The 26,352-nt window shown below is 37.2% G+C and overlaps 1 protein-coding gene across 1 annotated transcript in view; it reads right to left on the bottom strand.

Moving 5' to 3' along the window:
- Positions 1-4,624: 4,624 nt before the first annotated feature.
- The window catches only part of prpf40a (PRP40 pre-mRNA processing factor 40 homolog A), a 50,658-nt gene continuing 28,930 nt past the window's right edge, over positions 4,625-26,352 (bottom strand). The window contains exons 16-27 of the mRNA XM_056252242.1: positions 25,013-25,163; positions 24,733-24,866; positions 23,331-23,445; positions 22,813-22,904; positions 22,611-22,727; positions 18,579-18,716; positions 18,347-18,442; positions 14,891-14,977; positions 7,084-7,177; positions 6,901-6,962; positions 5,289-5,426; positions 4,625-5,202 (exon numbers count right to left, since the gene is read on the bottom strand). Coding sequence (XP_056108217.1) covers positions 5,113-5,202; positions 5,289-5,426; positions 6,901-6,962; positions 7,084-7,177; positions 14,891-14,977; positions 18,347-18,442; positions 18,579-18,716; positions 22,611-22,727; positions 22,813-22,904; positions 23,331-23,445; positions 24,733-24,866; positions 25,013-25,163 — 1,314 coding nt within the window. The 3' untranslated portion in view covers positions 4,625-5,112. The remainder of the gene's footprint in view (positions 5,203-5,288; positions 5,427-6,900; positions 6,963-7,083; positions 7,178-14,890; positions 14,978-18,346; positions 18,443-18,578; positions 18,717-22,610; positions 22,728-22,812; positions 22,905-23,330; positions 23,446-24,732; positions 24,867-25,012; positions 25,164-26,352) is intronic.

The following is a 26,352-nucleotide window of genomic DNA, read 5'->3' as shown; positions in this document are numbered from 1 at the left end:
GGTTCCATCACCCTTACGGAACCGGAAGACATTTTTGACATTTTACTCGACATAAAACGCATCAGTTTTTAAAAACTGTTACTTGTCTTGAAAAAGACGCTTGATATGGCTAACTGGGACTGAAGAGTTTGTCAAGGGCGAACAGGTAAACTCATCTACTCGCTAGTCCGCTTTTACGGCCTCACTGTATCTTATACTCATGCAAGCTGTTCTAACGTTCAGGGAAAATGTTTTTAAATAAAAACTGAAAGAGTTGATAGTCATGTGACTATAGTGAAGTTTGTTTACGTTTAGTTTTTTACTTCTTACAATCGTATTTAGGCTTCAAAAGTAATTTGTGTAGATGAAAGAAACGTGAAAGAATCAAGCTATTGTTGGTTACAGAGCTTATTTTCTGCAATAATACTAAAGTCAATGGAAAAATCCTGTTGGCTTTTTATCAAGGGAACCATGCTAACTTCCGGGTTGGCCTACAAAAATACATCATCACTGCAGCACCCTTTCATCCACTTTAAAGCACCACAACTAAAATATATGATGGGCCTGTCCCAATACCCTCTCTTGTGGTCTTGGCTACTTGATAGTGCGTGCATGGTAGCATAGTAAGAGCACAAGGGACTGTCCCAGGTCGAAAAATGGCAACGCTCAGTGTCCTTTACACACACTAAATCCACACTCTCTTTAAGTTTATGTTCAGGAACTCGCAGAACTTGAGATGTCAGGAAAAAAACGTTCCATTGTAAGTTAAATTAATTCGATTTTACATATAATTTGGTAGTAAAGTACTGAAAAAAGTGTGTCCCATCAAGTAATCAAAAGTTCTACACACACTTGCAATCTTCACGCCCACTTGAACACTTGGGCCAAATGCGGGAAATACGTCATTCAAGTAAACAAGTGGCAAGTGCAAAGATCACGTGCGGGTATTGGAACAGGCCCTTTAAAAATCTCTATAAACATTGACTAGTCAGTCGTCTGTTGGACTGATCGACCACCCTGATCCAAGCCTGATCAGAAGAGTCGATCCCAGTGATGGTGGGGTTACTGTGAGCTCAGGTGCGCAGATGGAGAGAGAGTCCAGTTAAGTAGGAGGTGGTGTCAGGAAAGGCTTTTTTTTTTTTAGAAAGGATTAATGCAACAAAGGCAAATGTGAAATAGAAGCCAGAGGCTCTAGAACTCCAGCGCCTCACATTCACAAGTCTGAATTAAAATGCTGCTCAAGCAATACTGCTTTTAGGCTTTGGTCCTTAAACTGAGGGTTGGTTAACGATATAAACCAAAGTGCAGAAGTAAAATTTAAGAACTTCATCGGCCTTTAAGAAAATTCTGGGAAGAGACTTCGGTAACGCTTCCTTTTACAGTACAGTACTTACGTGTACTTACAGTGTACTTACCTAGAAAGTACTGGCTAATATAAGGTAAGTACATGGGTTAGGGGTAGGTTCAGGGTTAGTACCTAGTTATTACCCAGTAATTGTAATTACTATAATAAGTACATAGTATGTACATGGGTAACAGGACTGTAAAAGGAAGCGTTACCGAGACTTCAGCATTTTCAGCAAGTTCATTTTATTGACTAATTACTGTTCCATGTTCTATACTGGTAAACTAACCAACTTCTCTCTCAGTTTGTAAAAACAAGCAGAAATCTTGTTTACAATAATGCATTTAAAAGGGCAGTTTATATGGGGCATATAACTTTCCACAGGAGTACATCTAAAAAATAAAGTAAAACCTCAAGATTAACATTACACGCTAACTTGACTACTGTAATAGAATCAGTTACAATCTTGTCTGTTAAAACCAATCTTACAACTAGCTATACAACACTTAAGAGAGCATCAGTCAGTGTCCAAATCATTCACTTGAGAACGGCGATCGGCAAGAAAGGCTTCGATTTCCAAATACCTGCAGTACTGCGACTCTGCCACAGGGTAAAGTGCGTAGGCCTACGTCTGCTTAGACCTTGACATGGTGCTAAACACTTTTCAACATCAAAGAGCGTTTTTAGATTTTAGCCTTGATGAGCTGGATCCGGTGCGTTTAATTAGGGTTAAACTAAACTCTCCAGGAACTGAGGTTTGCACCCCTAAAAATTTTAAATTAAAAAAAGTTTTAATAAAAATATGAGCTTTACAGTACGCCTGCTTTTAAACACTATTACACTTGCCCCATAGAAGTGCATTACTGTAAATGGAATCTTGTTTTATTCACAGAGGGTTAAATATATTGTCTGTGGTAATCGACAGCTTACCGTTACTGTACATCCACATTGTTTTGAACACAGAATATTCCTTAATACGGTTTAAGCACATGCCACTTCTTGCTGCATTAAACTGTCCGGCCGCTGAGCACTACAGCAAACCTTCCCTGCGGCACTCGTTCTTCACTACGCAAGATCAGGTTCCTCAGAGAATTCAGTTGCTGTAACTGGACTTGATTCTTGTTCTTGGTCAGATCATGGGAAATAAGGCCTGGTATATAAACTGAATGCTGTGTGGTTCAATAATGACCTGCACAATTGAAAATTCAAGTTTCTTGTGATGTGTAATTCTATTTAAAAGCAAAAATATAAATAAATAAAAAAAAAGCATTTGTTAAATGTACAGATATTTTGCTACAAAATTGTTGAATCTTTTTAACTTTTTAATCTTCTAATATTGTACATATTGTTTAAAAAACAAACAAAAAAATCATTCTGTACTACAGCATTGAATATTTTAACTTATAGTTCTCTTTTTTTCCTGCATTTTTGTTTATTTAATAAAACTGAAAACCTGAATCAGGCCTTTTAGACGTGGCAACAGCTCAGCGTTATGCTAAGAAACTAGATTGTCACTTCCACACTAAAACATAAGAAACCAGATTCAGTAGCAGTATTATAGCCATTATAGACTTCTGTCTCATCTCTCTGCATTCCATTCATAAAAACTGGATTAAACTGGCAAGATTTTTGTTTTTTAAATCACTGTATCTTAGGCATTGTATGCTTACTGCAACAAAAAAAAAAAGAAGATCTGTTCTCGGATTTAAAATTACATGATGTCCAATTAAACTATTTACACAATGCTGGTCTTCTGTGTTGTTCTTGAGAGTGAACATGTGGGATGTTCAGGCAGCACTGCAAAGATGGCAGATCATGTCAGTGTCTCTTCATAGAAAGATATTGAGACTTGAACCCTGAAAAGTGCTATATAAATGTAACAAATTATTATTATTGAGGCCTGATTTTGTGGCTTCCAAAGCAAGTTTAAGCCTCAAGGTGGTGGATTGGTTATTACTTCTCATCACCATGGTAACTTCCACTACACTACTCTGGACTGGAGGCAGTTTAATTCTGGGTAAGCGATCACAAACCGAAAACAGGCCAATCAGCTGTGAGCAAAGTAAATGAAACTAGTTCGCAGTGAAAGAATTTTGGAAAAATCACCCAGCTTTTAAAATCACTATGCTTACTGTAATTTTGTGCTTGTGAACCTATATAAATTCTCTCTATAATTTATAATTGAATACATTCATATAGGCTGTATTAAGTACCTATATATATTCATTTATTTAATATTAAAGTCCCAGTGAACCGGAAGTTGCAAACGACTTTTCTCCAGTGTTGTGACGTATTTCCGAGAGAAACGGAATACTAAATGAGGCAAAATAGTGGGCGTGGCTTTTTTTCCAACTAGCACCTGATTGGATCTAGAAAAGTAGGTGTTTTCATTCACCGTCTACTGTCAGATGGAGGGGCGTGATTACAGATGTTAAGAAGACGCCCAAACCGTCAAACCTACGTCATCGGGCAAGGTCCTCCAATGCAGAGGGGAGGGGAAATTTCAGATTTTGATTAAAGATTACGAAGCCAAAAAAAATGTTTGTGTGGATTGACTTGCATGGATGAATTGTTCACCACAAAACGATCAATTTAGGCAAACAAAGTAAGTATGGTCAATTTTTAATTCATGGGGACTTTAAATAAATTCAGTTGATTCACTAGCATTGATATTGTCAGATATTTTCTTTGCCTAATAAAACTTAAGTGGCAGTTTCATGGTGTTTATTCCTCTATTTCCTTGTAAATGTTTAATTCATAAAATTTTTTAAGTGTTTTGGGGGCCTGAAAATGCAAACTTTTGAAAAAGGGTTTCAAAGTGCACATTTATGAAAACGATACAGTTATTGTCTCTGTGTAAACTACGAAAATGCAAACCGTGTTCATTGGTGCGGTGTTTCTTTACAAAGTGATATCGCCAACTACTGGCCTGGCAGCAGAATACAGCATTTTTAGTATGTTTCACGGATCTGTGTGAATGGGGAGCGTTGTGACAACGTTGTCATCTGTACGCAAGCAAAAAAAAGGAACATTTTCAGTTTTTAGTACATCGTTGTCATGTACACATACCCTTAATCTTCAAAGTGAATTACACAGAATCTCACAAAACTGTAAACTGTTTCATTAGTAGCAAATGTTTTACGACTCATTTGGTTGGATTTATCAACTTTAAACCTACTCTGAAATTGTTCAACTATAGCTTTGTGCAAACTAGGACATCTGAAATTACAGAAGGGATGCTTCATGCTTTTGCTCAAGTTGAGTACATTAAAGAACAAGGCGAAAAAATAAAAAAAATCATCATTTTTAAAGTTTATTTGTCAAAATTCAAGTTGAAAACAATGCTGCAGACAATTCTTTCACACTGATAACATTGTTTTCCCAAAATGGCTTTCACAGACAATCTTACAGATTCATCTGAAGTTGAATAATAGGCGTTTTTATGCAGGCTTGGTCATTTTTCCATTTTATCAGCAATGTTTAAAACTATTGGCATTAACAAATATACAACTACCTAAAAAAGGTTCTGCAGTTAAAGGCAACTTAACACTTGCAACCTCAAAATAATGTTACAAAAAGTCAAACATGCCGTCCAGATCAAGAAGAGTGCTGATGTTCAGACAATACTGCCTCTCAGGGAGACCACGTGACAGTCGATGGATTCACAGCCAAATATCCAACACTCAGATGCTCATCAATATTCTGTCAGCACATTCCAAAAGGATGCAAAACACATTACAGGAATGCAAGTGAGAGAGACAGAGACGGACAGACTGACGGTGAGTGATTTATGGGGCGTCGAGCTGCTCCAGGAGAGTGCGCCTCCTCTTCTCCAGCTCTCCTTCACTCAGTTCACTGCCAGACGTATCCCATCCACCCTGAGACACAGACACAGAGGTTCACAGCACATCTGGGTAAGAGTAAACGAGAGACTACAGATGCTGCCTCAGATATGATCGCTCACCTCTTCTTTTGCACTCTTTCTTTTGGGGGATTTCTGTTTGGATTCTCCACGTGATTTCACTCTGGACTTGTCGTTCTCTTTATCCTTCTCTTTCTCTCTTCCTTTCCGCTCTTTCTCTCCTTCAGACTCAGGGGAGGCCTGCAAGACAACATGTGTGATATACTCCATATCCCTCATTATCCTATAATAGCAGTTTCAAGTTATACACTTTATAAAACTTGTGTTTAAAGGATGGGAGTAAATGTGCAGCACCGTGATTTAACGAACAGTCCAAGATAAAATGCAAATTGAGCATATATTATGTATGCTCATTTTCAATACACTGCACTCAATCCCACAGCCAGACACGTATTTATCAGTAAATGATAAAGCTAGACCTTCTTAAAAGGTGACACCGCACAGAATACGGAACGCTTCGGGATTCAGCTGTCCACGATAGTCAAGGTACCAGAACAAAAACACACTCAGCAAAATATCACACAAATCCAAGTACAACGTAACTGTAAAAGTTCTCCGTTTATTTGGAAAGTAAAAAGTAAAGACTTCCATCTCAGAACCACTGTAACTGATTCAGTCTGTAAGTCATTCATGGCACAAGCTGCTGAATCATATTACCTTGGACATTAAAATATGATTGATCTAAAAACTGCGAGTAAATGTCCGCTCACATCAAGAACCATAGAACTATAAACATACCGGTAACTTTATTAGTGTCCACAACATAGACTGTAAACAAATATGGACGTAGTGTCTGTGACGTCACCCATAGGTTTCTGAAGAGCGTTTTTGAAGCCCAAAGTGGGCGGAGCCGGCCATTGCCATCTTGGCAACACATAAACGAAAATGGGGGCGGGGTTAGCTGAGGTGACGTGAAAAATCGTTCTGAAAGTGATGCCAACGATATTGTTTCTCTGTGCTGTTATTGATGGGAGAGGAGAGAGAGAGATAGAGAGGGAGATTTGAAGAAAGACTGTAGAAAGAGAGATGGCTGAGAGACATTACAAAAGAGAAAAGCTCAGAGGAATATCACTGGAAAAAGAAGTTTTATGATCAGGCAATAGCTTTAAGAGCAAAGTTAATATTAGAAAAGCTTTTCTAGCGCTGTAGAGATCGAAGCGGGAAGGCCTGAAAACGGATGCCGAGGTCGAGTTGTTTCTGCTCCACACGTGAGTAACATTGGTTTTGAGTGGCATTGTTTGTCTGGAGCTGCTGTGCAGTTGGCGCCTAATAACCAACTCTTGCTTGTATATACTCTTGTGTACTGTTTGTTCGTTTTTTTGTGTGCGTTCGTCATCTTTACTTTATTTTTCGTGAAGCATTATTTTGCTTTTGCTATAAAAGAGACACTTTTGCATTGCGTGTTTGTGCATTTTGGGGGCGGAGCAAAGAAGGGAAGTGTGTATTTGGGTTGATTTATTTTTATTTTATTTTAACAACGGTTTTGTAAATTCGCATGCTGCACCGTTAAGACTTGTAAACTAAAACTCTGATGTGCTATGTTTGTCTGCGGGCAAGTAATTTAGTAATGTTGCCAGACTCCTCATCGATTGACTGGAGTCAGTGGCTACACAAGAACAAATATATAAAACAGGTTCAGGTCTTCTCTACTCACTGATTTGTGTCGTCTTTTCTTTCCCTTCTTCTTGTGTTTCTTAGATTTCTTGTAACTTCTCTCTGTGAAGATCAATATCACATGATTATCATTGAGAGTCTCTGACTGCTGTTAAACGGTCATGATGAATTCAGTATTGATGTGCTGTGCAGGACACTGATATCGATCCGAAACAAAACTGACCAGATTCCCCAGAGGAAGAGTGTTCAGACGGAGATTTAGATGTCGAACGTTTCTTCTTCTTCGAGTGATACTCATCATCCTCTGACTCCGAGCCCTTCCGTGAACAAACACACAGTACACAAGTTAGGAGGATGTGTGAGAAAGTGTCTCGAGTAAATGCATACCTGCAAACTCGAAATCAGATCATAATGCAAATACTCCGTCATTAAAAAGCCTACTCTTTAAATTCTTTATTAATTTATTTAATTTCGTCATTTAGGAGAATCAGCGGTTGAACTGGATTCAGAAAAGTCTGAAATTAGAATAGAACTACACTTAGTAGTAACGATGTTTTAAAAAAAACAATGCCTATGGTAACACCCTAAACTTTTGTTATTTACAATGGCTTTGAAGGGGATTTTAAAGCATTTGCTTTATAAATATGAACTGTCTAAGGTCCCGTCCACACTACTGCGTTTTCGTTTAAAAACGGTGACCTTTTGCTACGTTTGCACCTCCCGTCCACACTAAAACGGCAAAAACGGAGACCCAAAACGGAGAAGTTTAGAAACGCTGCCGATCTGTTTTTCGTTTTAAATCTCCGGAGGGCGTTTTAGTGTAGACGGGTCAAAACGGAGAACTTTAGAAACGATGACGTAGTAGAGGCTCACGCTCGGCTCTATGATTGGGTGTCATGGCGTATATCTTTGCTAGCAGCTGTTGTACAAGTAAATTCTGCATTTTACAACGCTATAACTGCCTACATGCACCGGAGTCAAGCTATTATTCGAGCGATCTGTGACAAATCCCGTGTGCATGGGCGGCGTTGACCGTACATGGAGCGTCGGTTTGGGGTTAACCCAGAGCATGGTGGGATAATTTTATCAATGAAGTTGTGTTTACACCGGCACGCGCATGCCCAGTGTTGGTGAATGGTCACGTGATCCGCGTTTTCAGTCGTTTTAATGTGGACGGAGAGCAATTCTAATTAGGGTTGCCAACTTTCTGAAATGGAAATAAGGAACGGGGGGGAGGGGGGTGACTTCTGATGAATATTGTATGCTATCATACATTAACGTTATAACATATTATAATACAACTTATTAGGCCTACGCCTGTATATTTATAGAATAGCAAAGTAGTCCTAATCAATAATAGGCCTATACAAGACTGAACCACATAGATATATAGCTATCATGATCATTTTGCCAACAATGAACCATGGATTTGTTTAGTTTATAATACGTTTTATTTTTAACTTAAACAAATACAACATAGCCTATAACATTCAAAACTCAGACTGCATTTGAAGAAAAATAAACACAACAGTTTTCTGTAGCCTTGTGCGAACTTATTCAATAGAATTAGACTTCTAGAATGTTCTTTCCAGTGCAAAAAATAATATTTTTAATATTCCTACCTTTAATAGCCTACCTCGCGCATTCCAGCCACGGGTAGTCATTTTCCCTTTCAACTCTATATATTTGCTCTTTTCTTTTTCGCCGGCTGCTCGGAGGTAGTCATTTTTACATTTCCCGCTGTTGTCACTTGTCGTCATCGTTGCTACAATACGTGACTCACAATGACTAACGACCAATTAAAAAGGCATTCTCTGATGATGATAAAAATGCTACGCGGCTGATCACAGACAAACAGGGGGAGAAATTAGTATCTACCGCACCGTCGTTTTTTTTTTTCTTATCATAGCCTTAAATGTCTTCGTTCATAGTCTGTCTGACATTTATTAGAAGCTATGTGCCTGTCATGAATTTGCACTGAATTGATTCTCAAAAATACGGAACAAAGCGCGTTCCGTATCTGTTCAATACGGAACAAGACTTTTATGTGTCAAATACGGGACGATTCCGTATTATACGGAACGGTTGGCAACCCTAATTCTAATACGCAGCTAAAACGCTGGTGTGGACGGAGATCGTATTCGTTTTAATTATCCGTTTCTAAACTAAAACGCAATAGTGTGGATGGGGCCTAAGACCTATACAATTTACACATCAAGTGGGTACCACTAATTAAATTTCTTTGGATAGTTGTTAGGGCTGTAACGGTACATGTATTTGTGCCGAACCATCACGATACGGACGTCACGTATACATACAGTCGAACGAGGAATAGTCAGTCACAGGCCCGTGAGGTAATACAAAGCTGTTTGCTAACCGCCACAATAGGAAAAAGGCAACCGGGACGGCAGAAAGCGGCATCCTGTTTGCTTGCTTTATTTTACAAGAGCAATTTATTGTGAGCGTACACAAATAAAAATAGACCCTTTAAAGTTTCGAATGATATCTTACTCTTATCTGACCATAAATGGAGTATTTTAAGTTGTTTCCACTGATATGAGCAAAATCCTTTGGCATTGTGCCGATTTGTGTCATGGACGTCTCACTACAGTCCAGTGATGAAATATGCGTGTCCTGTAAATGGGAAGCCTCAGGTGCCGCTTCACTCGCTGTCTCCTCGTGGAAAGGTGAAGGCAGATGTAGATGGCACTTTTTCTCCTCCTCGTTTATCTTTCTGTGATTTCTTGAAGCGTGATATTGAACTTTGTGCATCCGCCATCGTGTCACAGCATGTGACGTGCTCTCACGCGCAAAGAAAATGACATCATACACATCATACATTTGTTCTAAGAAAGATGATTTTGAGGTTAAAGTCGAGAACCTGTATGCAGATTTCAAGTCACAGGGATCTCTCAATAAGTGGCTTGATATGCACTGGCAAAAGTCCCTAGTATAGATGAACTAGAGATGAGCAACTTGATTATGAATAAATGAAACAAGAGCTTTTTTTTTGTCTTTAAATACACTTATAGTCCATTAAGTTTATTAACATTAGGATGATTAAATTATTGGCACAATATTCAAAGTGATCCTCAGTTTTTGAATATATTTAATGATCAACCACTTTGTGTTTTTTTCTTGGAGCTATAGTTTTTCTAGGATCTCTAGTCTTACATCTCTCCAACTACTCTTATTGATGCCCAGGGTAACTTTCAATTGTACTAAATAGGTTAAAATGTAAATCATTTACACACCCTCTTACATGTTAAAAGCATAAGGTTAGACAATTAAACACTTGCAAGAGTACATATTTGATTTATATTATTATTTGTTCACATTCATAGTTATATGTTGGCAAAAGCACACGTGCATTACGCGCAAGAATCATTGAACATACAAGTGCCACCAGGAGACAGGATGATACATCTCCAATTTAACGTCATTTTAAGCTTGCCAAACATTCTTTGTCTGACATGAAGTTCCTGGGCATTGAGAGGATTTAACCTCATAGAAGAGACGGAGATAGAGACAAGAAATTGCTACAATTGTTGCCTTTTAGATTTTGAACTTGTCTTTATTCCCTGATGGCGTGAATGAATAATTAGAACTTTCTGGCTTTGTTAAGTTTTGTTTTTGACACATTGTGCTGCTTTGTATTGTTTGTAGTATTGTATCTTTTGCAGATTTGCAATATTTATATTATTTGCTGCAGTTGTATATTTGTAATATAATACGTTAAAGGTGCGTTCACGCCACGTCGTAATTACCTCAATTACGTGATTTAAACTTGTAAAAAGCATTCATGTCCTCGTAGAGTAATCACTAGCCTGGCTCCGCCCTCCTACGCACTTCCGCTCAATTTTCATTTTCCTTCAGTACTACGTCTGGGTTTGCTGTATATTCTTGGGTTTTCTCCGATCAATTTTTTACAGGTCCAATCAGCGAACAGAGAGAGTGTCTGAGAACGATGACGTTGAGGTGCGCTAGTTTGAGTTGTAGACATACAACCAAAACATTAGATCAAAGCGATTAGCGATTGGTTATGGCAGGTCCAATCGTTTTAAACTTCAACAGAGTACCCGCCTTCAAGGAAGTTAACGCTTGTCAATGGAGAGTGGCCATAGTATCTGTACAAATGAAATGTGTACGAGAGTCTGGTAAGACCAGGCTACGTAATCACAGCTTGTAAGATAGGAATTTTTCGAGAGTTCCTACTTGTACCACGTGACCGCTGTACCACCTGACCACTGCGGATTCATTTGCCGTTGATAGAGGTGCCATAGAAACACATAATTCCCAGTCCAAGGACAGCTCAGAATATAACGTCACATATATTGTCATCTCGAGACTACTGTAATTACGACATGCCGTGAACTGCCATACTCTCTTGGAACTCTAATCTTGCTAATTGAATCCCTAATTGGTCATCTACAAAGAAAAGGGTGTATGTTTGTTGTAATGTGAGCACTGAAGAAAGTAATGTGCTGTAATGTCTGCTCTAGCTTTAAATTCACGTACACTTTGCACCATGCAGTTTATAAATTCAAAAACATTTTTTTAGTCTGGACTACGGCTGGGCGATATGTAAAAAATATTTTATCGATAATCGCCTTAGAAAATATTGCAATATCCGATTATATTGTCTACCCAAGCCCCGCCGGAGACAACACTGCTGACATACACAGTAAACACATCATGTTGAGTTTGGCTGAACTTTATCTAATGCTAGCCTGCGATTCAGTTAGTTTCATTTAATGATTGAAACATTAAAGGTTTTACTTTGGTTTGTTTGAGCTTAAACAAACATAAAACATTAGCTTTGTTATGATAGTGTTGCTAATAATTTCCACACGGATCTTACCGAATTTGTGTTTGAAATTAATTTAGTTTTGTGAGAACGAATACAATTGAACAGAACAGAAATCTATTTAGTGATTGTAAGAAAAATAAATGCATGTTTATGTCACAATGTGTATTGCCTATTTTTTTCATAAGGTCCAATGTTCCTCTTTCTTTTTGGTGTTATCGCCTGAGTAGACGCATTTCATGATGATAAGTTTAAAGGTGATGATACACAGGGCAACTTTTTGAGCAATGTTGCTGGGCAATGTTGCTGTCAACGGGTAACCACGTGAGACACAGGGCCCACGACCGATCTAAATTATCCAGATAGAAATGTATTGCTCATTTTCAATGGGAAAGTGCCCAAGCAACAATCGCTCGGCAAGATTGCCCAGCAACATTGCTCAAAAAGTTGCCCTGTGTATCATCACCTTAAAAGGTTATATTTGTTCTTTCTGTTTAGATTTCCATTGTCCCCTTAGGCCGCTTATAACGAAATAAAAATTACTGCTTTAATTATTTATGAACAGAAGTAATTAAAAATTATATTTGAGTATTTTTTTAATCTTCAACAATGCTCCCAATATGCTATAATGGAGCTGCACACAGAAACAACAGATTCAAAGCACCATAATTGTTTCATCCTTTTGTAATTTAAAATTATTTCATAAAAACAATTTGCTGTATATAATGAATAAATAAAATCTCAAACATGACCATTGCAATATAACCATTTAAATTAATATTTTTTTCCTGATTAACTTAGACTGCGGACCAAAATAAAACAGGTCTATACTTAATATTCTTTTTTTTTAAATGGGAGATATCTCTGCTATTCCAAATTTATAGGATTCAGATTTGCTTTTTCATCTGCAGAATAAAATAAATTGCATAAAAATGAATAGCAACGTTAACTTAAAAAAAAAAAAAAAAAACCATCAAATAAAGATGTAAAAAAAAAAAAAAAAAAAAAAGGATAAATGTTTGACAGGGAATACATAGGCCTACCCAAAACAGTCGCATACACACACACGTTGGCGTTACAGCAGTCAACTCCCAACAACAGACAAATCAAATAAAGATTAGGCTTTTTAAGTTCTGTTAAATTCAGTGAGTGGTTTTCTTTTTCTTTTGTTCTTTGATTGAATGGTGGCAACGGGTATATCTATTAGGCTGCTGTCAATGAACAGATCCAATAGGCCGTCTGTTTTTCTTTCTCAACCATTAAAGTTCACTTAAGACAAAACCGACTGTGTCTACATGTGTGATTGTGTGTATTTGTCCATGCACCATATGAGACTCCATGCACGCAGGATGTGTGGGCAGCACAGAAAACAGTGGGCATGCAGAAATGTTCTCTTTGGCGCTTAAAGAATGGTATCAAGAATTGGAATCGATTTTCTATTCCTAAACCTACTGACTTCTAGCATATAGAAAATATGTTCGTCTGTGAATAATTATGTGTAAATATGTGGCTATGTGAAATATATTTGTCCTTTTTACCCGATATTGTCGATGACTGTCTGAAAAAAGACTGTTTTAATTGGCATCACGATACTTGCGAGACATTGCGGTTTATATAGCCCTAGTCTGGACTGAATTCAGTGAGCGGTTAGCAATAGGGGTGGGGGAAAAAATCGATTCTTAGATGCATCGCGATGCGGTCGTGGACGATTCTGAATCGATTCACAAATGTAAAAAAATCGATTAAAAAAAAAAAAAAAAAAAGTTTTATATATATTTATAATAACGTAATATTGACGGAACGCGAAAGACGGAACTCTGAAGCGCGGAAGTGCAGTGGCCGGACCCGTCTGTGGCGTGCACATAACAGAGACGCGATGGCTGAGCGCGCTAAATCCAAACACCCTCCTTGTTAGGTTAGCTGACGTGGAAATTTTGGCTTCTGAAGTTGAAGGGGGAAAGGAGCTGGACAAGAGCAACCCTAGTTGTAAGCTTTGTAGAATAAAACTAACGACGGAAACACGACAAATATGAGAAGCCATTTGACACGTTTCCAGTCAGAGGAAAGAATTTACTACAAGTATGCTCCTAGTTCAGGCACACATTTATTTTCCTGTTGGTTCTTTGCAATGTTAATAAAATATATTATACGTTAATTCTTTATGGGTCATTTACTTTTAAAGCACCGTATTTATAGTCACACACACACACAAAAGATTCAGATAATCGATTTGTATGAATAAAAGTAATGATTTCTTTTTTCTTTCGCCCAAAAAAATAAATAAAAATTCTTACCGACTCCAAACTTTTGAACGGTATTGTTTAATGTTACAAAAGCTTTCTATTTCAGATAAATGCTGTTCTTTTGAATTTCTGGGTGATTCTCTGAATTGGGTGCCCTAGAGTCCCCCAAACTTGCTTCAAAGATTTTCAATTGAAGGAAATCACAAAATGCCTTTTAATGCTGTCAGTTAATAGAACCAGGTGCCTTTGCATTATAATGCAACACAATTGCTTTAAAAATGTATTTATTTATAATGGGTTGCCTAAGAAGTAGACAACAAGCATGTTTGCATGTCCTCACTATATCAATACATTTTCATTGAATATCAAACAAATAAAAAGTGCAATTAATACCAAAATGTTGCTGCTAATATAATCATATGTTGGTCTAGTGTATTTTAGTTTACTGTTGTGAAATGGAAAATCAATAATCGCTAATCGAGAATCGTTAATAATCGAAAATCGACTGTAATCGAATCGGGACTTCAATAATCGTAATCGAATCGAATCGGGAAATCAGACAGATTTACCACCCCTAGTTAGCAATTTACTTGTTTGTTTGCAACACCATAAACTGTAAAATGCCTTTAAAAATTATGATTTAACAACTTCACAATTCAAATAAAGAAAAATCGCATTTTTATATTCAATTGGTCAGAACAAAAATGGCAGATGGGCTGAATGAAAATGCAGATTCACTCTGACAGCAGGTGGTGCATATGGAGCAGCAGAAATAAAGGTGGTTCCCTTTTGCTTGAACACCACTGCATTTGCCATTATATAGAGGTAAGACCAAAAGAAAATGCCATCGAAACTTTTCTGAAGACAGTTCCCTTCACAGATACATTCACATACAAGCCACATTAATGGCAAATTTCAATGTCAGAACGACAAATATCCACCAAAAGGTATGGTATGAGATGACTAGAGGTAGTACTCACTGATCGAGATCGGGAACGTTTTCTGTGGTGTTTCTTGGATTTCTTGGAGTGTTTTTTAGTCTTTGAGTGATGATGCTGACATTCATGCTGTAAAGAAATCAGACAATCAATGAATTACTGAATTCTTGACTCAAATTAGTCGGGGGGCGGTGGGGCTACTAGAATATGTTCAAATATTTTTCCCATATTTGATATTTTTGCAGCATCTCTCTTCCAAGTCTGTCAGTAATGCTCGGTTTAAAAAGCACAATATGATCTGATTGGTCGGTTGGACCACTGTGTTGTGATTGGTCAACCGCTTCAAGTGTGATTTTTGAACACATTTGAAATTTGAAAACTAGAGGCAACCACTGCATTTTAATCAATCCAAACAAAGATGCTATACACATGTAGCATGAGCAGTTGTTTTTGATTTAAATTAGATTGCATAATTTCAAGACTTAGAGCAAATACAGAATGGTCTGAGTTTAGATTTGTGAAATGATGCTACACAAGACACCAGCACAAAACAAAAACAGCAGACAGACAATGAAAATGAAAATTTACTCTCGGACAGCAGGTTACGATTATGGAAAATAAGCGTTTCTTTGGGTACTGCTGTAAACGCTTATAATTTTCAATTTAATATTTATATTTTTCTTTCGATATTTCAAGCATCACAAACAGTGATCTTGCTGTGCCTGGTATTTTCTCTGCTGCGCGTCTGCGCTCTCCTCTTTGCATCGGTCTTCAGCGTGTCACGTCTCTAGCCGGTGTTAACGGCCTGTTAAGAGACTTCGTAATATTTTCACACAAATGGCATTTCAGGAAATTAATGCACTGCAGTGAGCAAGTCCAGAATAGAGATCAGCCAATATGGCCATTTAATAAAAACTGCCATTTATGGCCAGTCAACCGGTGCATCTCTAGAAAAAAGTTGCACCAAAACAATTATTTGCACTCGCTAGAGATGTGACGGTGATACTATTCTCCCAACGGTTAATCGACTTGTGACAACACCGGTAATATCGGTTTCATCGGGGGGCAGGAACGATCATGTACATTTTTTTTTACATCGCTTATAAAAAGTTGGTGCGGCAGTGTGCACTTCACTTTCACTTTTAAATTAGCTTCAATTCATCCTTCGCAGGGAGTTTGATTGACATGCGATCTGACCGCACCAGTCACGTAACTGAAAACTATGAAAGCCGTGTGACCAGCCAACCGGTAGTAAAAATAAATAAAATACATTAAAGAAATTATTCCCTCTGATTTTCTGTTTCATTAATAAAGTTTGACTACAGCCTCGAAACACCACCGGCCCACCGGGAAAAGTCCCGACTCTCCCGATGGCCACTCCATTACTGGCATTCATGATTATTAGGCTACCGGTATAATAATCCTCCTGGCGCCGGGTAGGGCTGGGCGATAAAACGATAACGATAATTATCGCGATATAATTTTTCTCGATAAAACGATATCAAGAGGTCGATAAATGTTCGATAATGTTTATGCGCCACAAGCGGAACGAAACTCATTTGAACCGCGCGCGCCTCACGGACTGTTTATCCGCTTGGCTCAAAGTCCAAACGGCAGCCCAGCGCGAGCTCACTAGAGCACACGCGTTTACTCTGATCGGCCTCGGTCACGAGATCCAGTGAGAAGCGCTTGATTTCAGCGAAGAACACAAATGTTTAAAGGCAGATGAAACCCCGCTGACAAACAGGAGAAACACTGCGCGCAACGATACAGTCAGAATCTGAATTGATACTGAATCCATTTAGCCTACCATGGATTTACTGTAAGGTTAGCCTAGTAATATTAACTGCACCATGAAATGTGGGATATACATATTGAATTGTATAATATTATTAATGTAGACAATGTATTAAATGACTAATGGAATATCATTAAAGTATTTAATAATGTATTTAACTGTTAGGCTACTTTTTCATACAAATACGAAACCATAAAGTTAAATTTTGCCATGATAGTGAGGTTCTAAGTTATAGCCTAGGCTATGCCTGGTTTTATCTGTGATTATCATGATCTAAATGTATGATACAACTGGATGACCAATGGTAAATTTTAATAAAACTCAAACAGTCAGAATATTACATTTTACCAAATAAAAATGTGGTCGTTACATTTATTAAAAAAAAAACAGATGTTACGGTTATTGTTAATGAACATAAATTTAACATAATAGTATTAGCTTGAGTTAGGATGCAGATTTACTGTCAACTCACTGTCAAATATGCATTTCGAGACAAAACATGTAATTTGAATATTGCAGCCTGCACTGCAAACTGTGCTGAAGAAATATTTTTCTATTCAGATATTAATTTTGTTAAGGTAAAATGACAAATGTTTGAATGTTCTACCTCAGATTTGTGAAATGTTCACCTGTTTGGCAAGTGTTTGTCATATGTTCTGACAATAAAGAGTAGTTTAAAACCACAATTAACGCTCTGGTTTATACAACTTTCACTTAGGAGCAAAAATCTGCCTTTAAACTTGAAAGAAATAAAGCTTTGACATTTATCGTGATAATTATCGATATCGACTGATATAAAAAAAAATATCGTGATAATTTTTTTGGGCCATATCGCCCAGCCCTAGCGCCGGGTAATAATAATAATCCTCCTTCCCTTTGTTCTTTGATTAACATTAATGACACTTTAAGACCAGCCGCTGATGACAGAGACGCGATCTGACACACGTCCCATTTTCTCACAAATCTCTACGTTCATTTAAGACTATTTAAATAATTTAAGACTGCTCTTATGAGGAAACTCGACAAAACTGACATTTTGGCATAATTTGTGTGTGTTATGGTTTGTTCAAGCCCGAAAGAGAACTCGATACTGACGCACGTCTTTTCTGTGGGTCGTGTGTGTAATAGGCAGGACTTACAGCGCGGTCTCTTTAGTCTTGTCACGCTTGAATGGTTTAAAAGCATTCACATTAATAAGAGCGTTATTCATACAATGCTAGTCAACGGGTGACAGAGAAAAAAGGATACTGCTAAATTGCGTAACTTAAAACTTTTTTTTTTTTTTCGGTGCCGCGGTGGGCAAGTGATGAAACCGGTGTTGCGACTGAACACCGCGTAACACCGGTAACACCGACTATCGTAGCAAGCCTAGCACTCGCATAAATGCTCTGAAAAAAAATTATGTTGCACAGATTCAATTTTGGGAGCATATTTGACCAAAATGGTCGCAATTTGGAACTTTGGCTTTGTAACTTTGCAGACCTTTTCATGCTCAAACAGCATCATTACACATTAAAGAAAGCTGGCAATGAAAAAAAAAAAGCATAATAAAATATATTTTTTTAAATAGAAAAAAAAACTTGAATGTCACAAGATAAACCGTACAGAAAAATGAACACCTATTCTCAAGTCAATTCTTGTACATATGAATCTGCCTTCTTTAAAAAGTCTTGTAAAAACCATTCATAATTCTTTTATACCTCTAGTACATGCATGAAGTCTTTGAATATCCTCTTCCTCTCAGACTCCAGAGTGATGTCCTCAAACGCAGGCTCTTTTAGGAAACGCTCTCGTACCTGCGCAAGCATGAACACATTCACACCAGATCAGTAGAGGAAGACTAATACATCATAAGGAGTCAGTTCAGACAGATTCTACTTCTAATAGATAAACTATATAATTGTTGATATTTATTGTAATAGCGTGACATACTCCCTCCCATGTGGCCTCGGGCTCTAGAGGGGGCGTGGCCTGTTTCAGCATGCTCTTAAAGGCCGCCTCCTTCCTCTTCATCTTCCTGGCCTCCTCTTTCTCTCTCTCCCTCTCACGTGCTTCAGCCTTCTCCAGCAACTATAAGCAGAACCAGGAAAAGAAACCAAACATAAGTCAATGAATATGAACTCTCACCTCATTAATCAGTAAACATAAACTAAACACTGGTTCTCTGCTCCAAACTTTAGTGAGCTGGCTTTCTTTCTAAAGTCTACACAGGCAAGACAGAATCCAACCTGTGGAATCATTCAGGTCAGTCGCTTATGAGGTTTCATTTCAAAGGCAGCAACTGACATGGACAAATTGCATTTAGCACACAAACTAGGGGTGGGAATCTTTTGGATTAAAATCGATTCTTGGTGCCACGATTTGATTCAAAATCCAGTATCGATTTTTAATCCAATTTCGATTCGATAATATATACACATTTTCTAAACTATTTTTGAATTTTGATTTATTGTCCTCGAAGCCCCCTCCTTATATATAAGAAAGCCTGTGCCCCCAATTAATTGATATTAATTACAACTCATAGGTGTAAACTTCAGCACTAGATTAAATTAAAATTTTACAAAACTTTTGTTTTACTTTTAAAACTTTACATTTTTTACTTCAATCAATCCAGTGTTTCGAAAAACAAAACGACCATTTAAATACGAATCCTACATGTTCTGTGTGTATGAATGGTGCAAATGGCCACACACATCATTTACCTCACACAAACGAAGCATGTGTGACCTTCACGCTGTTTTTTGCCTATATGAGGACACGAATGCATGAACTTCATCTCCAGATCTGCTCTGAAAGTCAGTTTGTGAGCATTTAACCACTTCATTTGAGAAAAACTATCGTCATGTCAAACACAAACTCAAAGCTCTTCACGGCAACCCGTCAAAATAAAAGTTCGGTTTAACTTGACAGAAATATATTACTATTGTACAGTATTTAGATACGTCTCAATGTAATAATAATACTAATGCAAATAAATTATCATCAAAACTTTGTTTTTCCTGTTTTAAAGAATAATACATTTTTCTTTCATGTTTTAATTTTAACAGTAAATCTCATTGTGCAGCACATTGTTTGACAAAAAGTTTAATTTCATATTATTAAAAGAAATGAAATGACTGTATTATGTAGGGCTGGGTATTGACACAAATTTCACGATTCGATTCAATATTGATTATTTTGGATAGCAGGTGCAATATATGGCAAATTTTCTCAAGGAAAACAAATCTCTTAACTAATGCTGTAAACTATGGGAGTCAGTTAGCCTACTAGGCTCTATTAGCCTACGAGAGTTCTCAACGGGCCTGAAAATTACAACCCGACCGGACCCGATGTAACCCGACACATCAACATGAATTATCTGCCCGAACCCGGCCCGACGCCGATTCTTTTTTTCTCATACACGTACTATCATGACCAGCGGACGGGAATTCAAATCAACCTTTAATGTTCACGCCTTTTAACAATACAAACAACTGAAACAATACACTTTAAATATATAAATAGTAGGGCTGGGTATTGACACAAATTTCACAATTCGATTCGATTTCGATTCACAAGCTTGCAATACGATTCGATTCCGATTCGATTCGATATTGATTATTTTGGATATCAGGTAAAATATATGGCAAATTTTCTCAAGGAAAACAAATCTAATGCTGTAAACTATGGGAGTCAGTTGTAGCCTATATGCTCCATTAGCCTACAATAATATTGAAGGTAAAAATTAACTGATTTGTATACAAACACTGAATTACACTTATTTATTTTTATAATAATAAAGTTATATAAAATATAAACATTTAAATGGTGGCTGTCATAAAAACTTGCCAGATTTATTCAAATATGCATTAAATATTGAAGAACATTAAAAAATATAATGAATATGTAATATGGTGCATATATTTAGCAAAATGCTCCTCTCTAGAGTTAATTTTTCTAGCTGACTAACGAGTTTATGGTCACTGGATATGGTCTTTCTGAGGTAAATGTGACGTTACATGACGCTGTTTTACTGACGTCTTTCCACGGGTGAAACACTGATTGAGCGATTCCATGTGACATGATACGGATTTCGATAAGTTGTAGGCTACTCTATCTTTTAACACACTTTCAGACGTTCATTCATGTTTATTTTGCGCTGTAACTGGTATTATTAAGGCAGAAGAGAAGATCATGTGCTGCTGCTTCTCTTGAGCTGAGCTGCGCCCGAGCGATCTCACGCCACAGCACCAAAACGGTTTATGTTTTTGAATTTCGTAAGAAAATAGACGTAATTTGAAGTCTGAAACTTTGTTTCATATCAATAGTAACAAAGCACAAAGATTATTGCGATTTATTGGATGGGATGCGTGCTGCAATGTCCCAATCATTCATCAACTGAAAACAGGATGACTAATCGATTCTTGGGATTTAAGAATCGATATCGGTTCGTAAAAATGAGAATCGATTAAAATCGAGAAATCAATATTTTTTACCCAGCCCTAGTTGTCTTCATTTGATTACCACAGAAAACACACCACCGAATTTGTGTGATTTTTTTTTTTTTTTTATGTTGTATAAGTTTAATAATTGTATAAGTTTCATGATTTCATTTCAATTAATTAGACATGCTTTTTGATTACTAAAAATTTTACACCGTGTATCCGTAACGCCCGCTCTGCGACACTAGTAGTTTCGGGGGGTCTTTCGGGATTATCAGCTGGTTCCAATCATTAGCTGATCGTTTGGAGTTAGAAAAATATAATACAAGCCGTTGTACTCTCAATACTTATAGTGATTTAGACTCGTATACAGGATGTGTTCATTCCCTTTTACAACAGGGGCACGTTCAAGCTCAAACTGGTGCGCAACATTTTGCTACGGTTTCCGTGTTGAACGACATGTTTCCTGGAAACGGTGTGCAACGGGGTTTAAGATACGTTTTCTCTTGTTTGGTGGGTGTCGAAAATGTCAGCAGCAACTTGTATATAAACCATGTGTTAAAGAGACAGCTCGCACAATGGGTCCAAGTAAAGGCGTTTACAAAATGTGTCCGCTGGGGTTACACTGCTCATTGTTCCGTCAACATTACATTATTAACAGAAGTTTAGAATATCGATTTCTGAAATGTATGAATCGATTCGAATCGTTAGAAGAGATATGTGAATCGATTTTTTCCTTCATCCCGAACGCAAACTACATTAGAAAATATAGCTTGATGCCAGCATGTTGCTAAAATAAACTACCATACTGTTTTTTTTTTATGTTCTTAACACATTGTAGTCTTTAATATGCACAATGTATACTACTGGTCAAATGTTTGAAATAATTAAGTTTTTTTTTATGTTTTTGAAAGAAGTCTTATGTTCACCAAGTCTACATTTATTTAATGAAACATACAGTAGAACAGTAGTAGTGAAAATTACAATTTAAAAAACTGTTTTCTATTTGAATGTATTTTAAATTGTAATATATTCCTGTGATGGCAAAGCTGAACGTTCTTCATTCTTCAGCATCACATGATCCTTCAGAAATAATTCCAATATTCCGATTTGGTGCTCAATTATCAATGGTTCTTTGTTTTATCAATGTTGAAAACAGTTTTAACCGTTTAATATTTATGTAGAAACTTATGTAGATACATTTTCAAGATTCCTTAATGAATAGCAAGTTCAGTCTAGCATTTGCAAATAAACTTTTTGCAGCCACTGTAAATTCTAAGTAGCCCAAAAAACTGCTACCTGTGTCCATTTTAAAATAGCCCAATCTGTCATGGAAACCTCAACTCTAGCAACACAGTCAGCATTTAGGGATTATCTTTTCTGTGAAGTATACATGCAATGGCGCTTTCGAATTTTGGGACTTCCTACCTGCCTTCATGTTGAATGAAAACCATCATTTGTTGCCTTAAAATGTAGTTAGGCATCGCACTGCATTTTGGAACAGAGTTCATTTGAATAAAATACAGCAAGGCAATCTGCTTACACTGTTGAAGGCCAGTTTGATGTTTCCTGCATCCAGCGTGGTGGCGCGTTTATCAGAGCTGATCACTGAGCCAAAATCCTCGAAGCCTGTGTTGATCTCCACCAGGAAGCCCTTATCCTGCACACACACACACACACACACACTTCATCAAGGGCTTCAGCACAGATCTGATAAACACTGATCGTCAGTCTCTCGCTCTCACCTTCAGGATGTCTTTAATGATTCTCTTCTCGTCATGGTAACGAGCTTTCAGATCCTCCACGTAAAACTTGAATAAGTCCAGAGGGGTGGAGCCTAAAATTTACAAACAGCAGAACAATGTTGAGCAGCTTATCACTTTTACAATAAATGACACCAATATCCAATTGCAATGCATTTAATAACAATTATCATAGACAATCATAATATAAAATGAATTTTTATTCGCCATTCAATTATTTAGTTTTAGAGGGCCCAAAATAAGATATTGCCCATTTTATATGTGCTGATGTTTCAGAGTCATGTGGAGTTCACAGATTGTAAGGGTGAAATGGAGAACGTCAGAAATGAGGACAGGACCCTTTTACATGTATTATTCATCAACATCAAAGCCTGCCACGCTCTGAGCGTTTGTGCGAGAGAGAGAGAGAGAGTGCGAGAGAGAGAGAGAGAGAGAGAGAGAGAGAGAGAGAGAGAGAGAGAGAGAGAGAGAGAGAGAGAGAGAGAGAGAGAGAGAGAGACCTGGCTGGCCCAGCATGTTGTTGAAGCGGATATCAGCGCTGACGGTCGGGTACATCTCCATCCAGGCAGACATGGAGTGCAGCTGCCCATGATCATGAAGCTCATCCAGGAATTTCTGAAAACACACACACACACCACTTTACAACCATGCCAAGGATGTTGTCCTTCACAAAGAATTAATACTGATGGTACATTTTATTTTTCCCATTTTAAAAAAGTGAGTTTTTAGGAATCCACTCGTTATAAAAAAAACATGATGTTTACGCATATATATTTTTATATATTAAATTAAGTGTTTCTAAATTGCATGATTTCAATGTTTCAAGACTTTTAAAAAAGCCTTAAAAAAGGTCAAACAAAAAGATGTGGGCTTGAAAGTATGTTATCACTATACAAGAAGTGCAAAAATAAAGTTAATTTAAACCAAACTAGTCAGTAAAGGTATCAGCAAAGTGACGTGGTGTCTTTGAGGGTTCCTACACATTTAGAAAAAAGAAATTCAGTACTTTTCCATATTCAGATTTTCAAACTTCAGTAGATTTTTCAGACCAAATTTAACATCTGGTGAATCAATGGTTTAAAATTTGACTAAACATGTGTGCTACATTCTGACTATGTATGCTGTTATGTTGCTAAATAATTGCAGTAACCCAATTATATTTTTAATAATAATGGCAGGCAATTTAAATGTAATATTTAAATAAAGTATTCACCCATATAGCATTATTATCATAATTATATTCAGTATACAGTACAGTTCTAAGGAGACTTGTTTATAGTAAAAACAAGCAGTTTTGCGTAATGAAAATATGCATCTTGAATTCATTTAGTCATGTTAAATGACCACTAAATTATCCTTTTTTTTTTTTTTTTTTTAAATCCTCAATATTTTGTTTTAGGAAACTGAATGGGGTAATAGTCTGAAAACATATATATTTCCATACTTACCCAGACCCGAAAAATACTAAAATCAAATTCCATACTCTCCCATTCTGTGGTCTAAGTGACATGGGAGATTTCAATTGTAAACATTTTTGTTCCAAATGTATCGCCGACAAATTTCAGAGTGTGAGCTGTAGTATGCAGTTTGAACCCATATTAAATGCAAAATAGTTAATTAATCGCTTTGAACAATATTTATACTCCAGTGGGTTTCTGAGTGTTAATAAAGCGGAGTGATTCTGTCTCCCTCATGGCATAATGACCCGCTGTACCTTAAACTCGGTCAAACAGATCATCTGTCATCACAGACTTTGTTGATATTCCAGCATCAAGTTCCAATTAATCAAGGTGAGCGCTTTTCATATTAGCAAGCCTGGACAGGTGACGCAGCGGACAAACCAGGACAGTTACATGTGTATGTGTGTGTGTGTGTGTGTGTGTGTGTGTGTGTGTGTGTCACCTGGAAGGACTCTCTGTTCTTGCGTTGTCTGCGTCTTTCTCGCAGAAGAGTTTTCTGTTTCTCGTCCTCCTCCTCTTTCTCAAGAGCACGGATGTGTTCCTCAAAGCAGATCAACGCATCCTCCTTGTCCATGTCTAACACACAGAGAGGAAGATAAAAGCTTTGTCTATATCAAACACACTCGCTCGCTTTATGCGGGTTAAAAGCATCATGTGGAGGCGGCTGTTACTGTGTGTGTGTGTGTGTGTGTGTGTGTGTGTGTGTGTGTGTGTGTTCATACTCTGTAGCTCCTCGTCTTCAGCAAAAGTGGGGTTGTCCAGCAGGTACTGCTGTGCCTCAGACCATGTTGTTCTGTATGTCACATTGGCCATATTGTCCAAAATGTTCTTCAGCGCCTCCCAGTTCCTCTTCCTGAGCTGCTTGGCTTGTTCCTGAAACAAAGCATTGAGTCACGATCAAATAACATTAGGCTGCAGACAGGCCACGATCTTGGGCAAATTAAGGGCAATATTTTTACTTAATTTTATGCAATAAATATTTAATCATTATTTAAGAAGAAAAAGTATACAGATACACAATACAGATGTGACTAAATTCGGATCGCATGATAGGGTGTTTGTGTGTATATATATATATATATATATATATATATATATATATATATATATATATATATATATGTTTTGTTTTTTTTACAGACATATTTTGATCATATTTATTGATATTGATGATATCCTGGCCAGAATTATTGGCACCCTTGGTAAATATGATCAAAGATGGCTGTGAAAATAATTCTACATTGTTTATCTTATATTTCATTCCAAAAAAATTGCAAAAATCTAAAATCTAACCAAAATAATTGATCACATTATGAAATGTTTTTCTCTAATACACGTTGGCCACAATTTTTGGCACCCCTAGAAATTCTTATGGGTAAAATATCTCTGAAATGCATTCCACTTTACATTTATCACACCAGGGTGACTACTGTAGGAACATGAATGTGTCCAGTCTTGACTTTGTGTCTCCTCATATTTATACTCCTGTGAAACTAGAAGGCCATTAATCATCCATCACAATGAGTAAAACCAAATAATATAGTTCTGATGTGCTGCAAAAGATTGTTGAGCTTCACAAAAGAGAAAGTGGCAGTAAGAAAATAGCTACAACATTGGAAATTTGAATTTTCAATCAACTAAAGATTATACAGATCTGCCTGTAGAGGACGTGTGTCTATATATTCTCCAAGGATCACAGCTGGAGAATTGCAAAACCTGGTTGTCTTGGGTACAGAAAGCCTAAAAAATAAAATTATCACAGCACCTACATCACCAAAAGCTGTTTGGGAGGGTTTCGAGAAAAATCATCTGATCCAAAAACAAACTTAACAAACAAGCATTTTTAATTCTCAGACACGACTGGAACTTCAATCGGGACTGGATTTTATGGTCAGATGAAACAAAAAAAAGGAGCTTTTTTTTGGCAGCAAACACACCAGATGTGTTTGGTGCACACAGGGATGAAAAGTACCCCATGCCTACGGTTAGATACTGCTGGATCTTTAATGGCCTGGGCCTATTTTTCTGCTAGAGGTCTTGGACTTCTTGTTCAGATACATGT

This window comes from Rhinichthys klamathensis, unplaced genomic scaffold (genome assembly GCF_029890125.1).
Source record: "Rhinichthys klamathensis goyatoka isolate OS25496 unplaced genomic scaffold, OSU_Roscu_1.1 h1tg000093l_1, whole genome shotgun sequence".
In the NCBI taxonomy this organism is placed as follows: Eukaryota; Metazoa; Chordata; class Actinopteri; order Cypriniformes; family Leuciscidae; genus Rhinichthys; species Rhinichthys klamathensis.
This window is presented reverse-complemented; position numbering and strand designations above follow the sequence as displayed.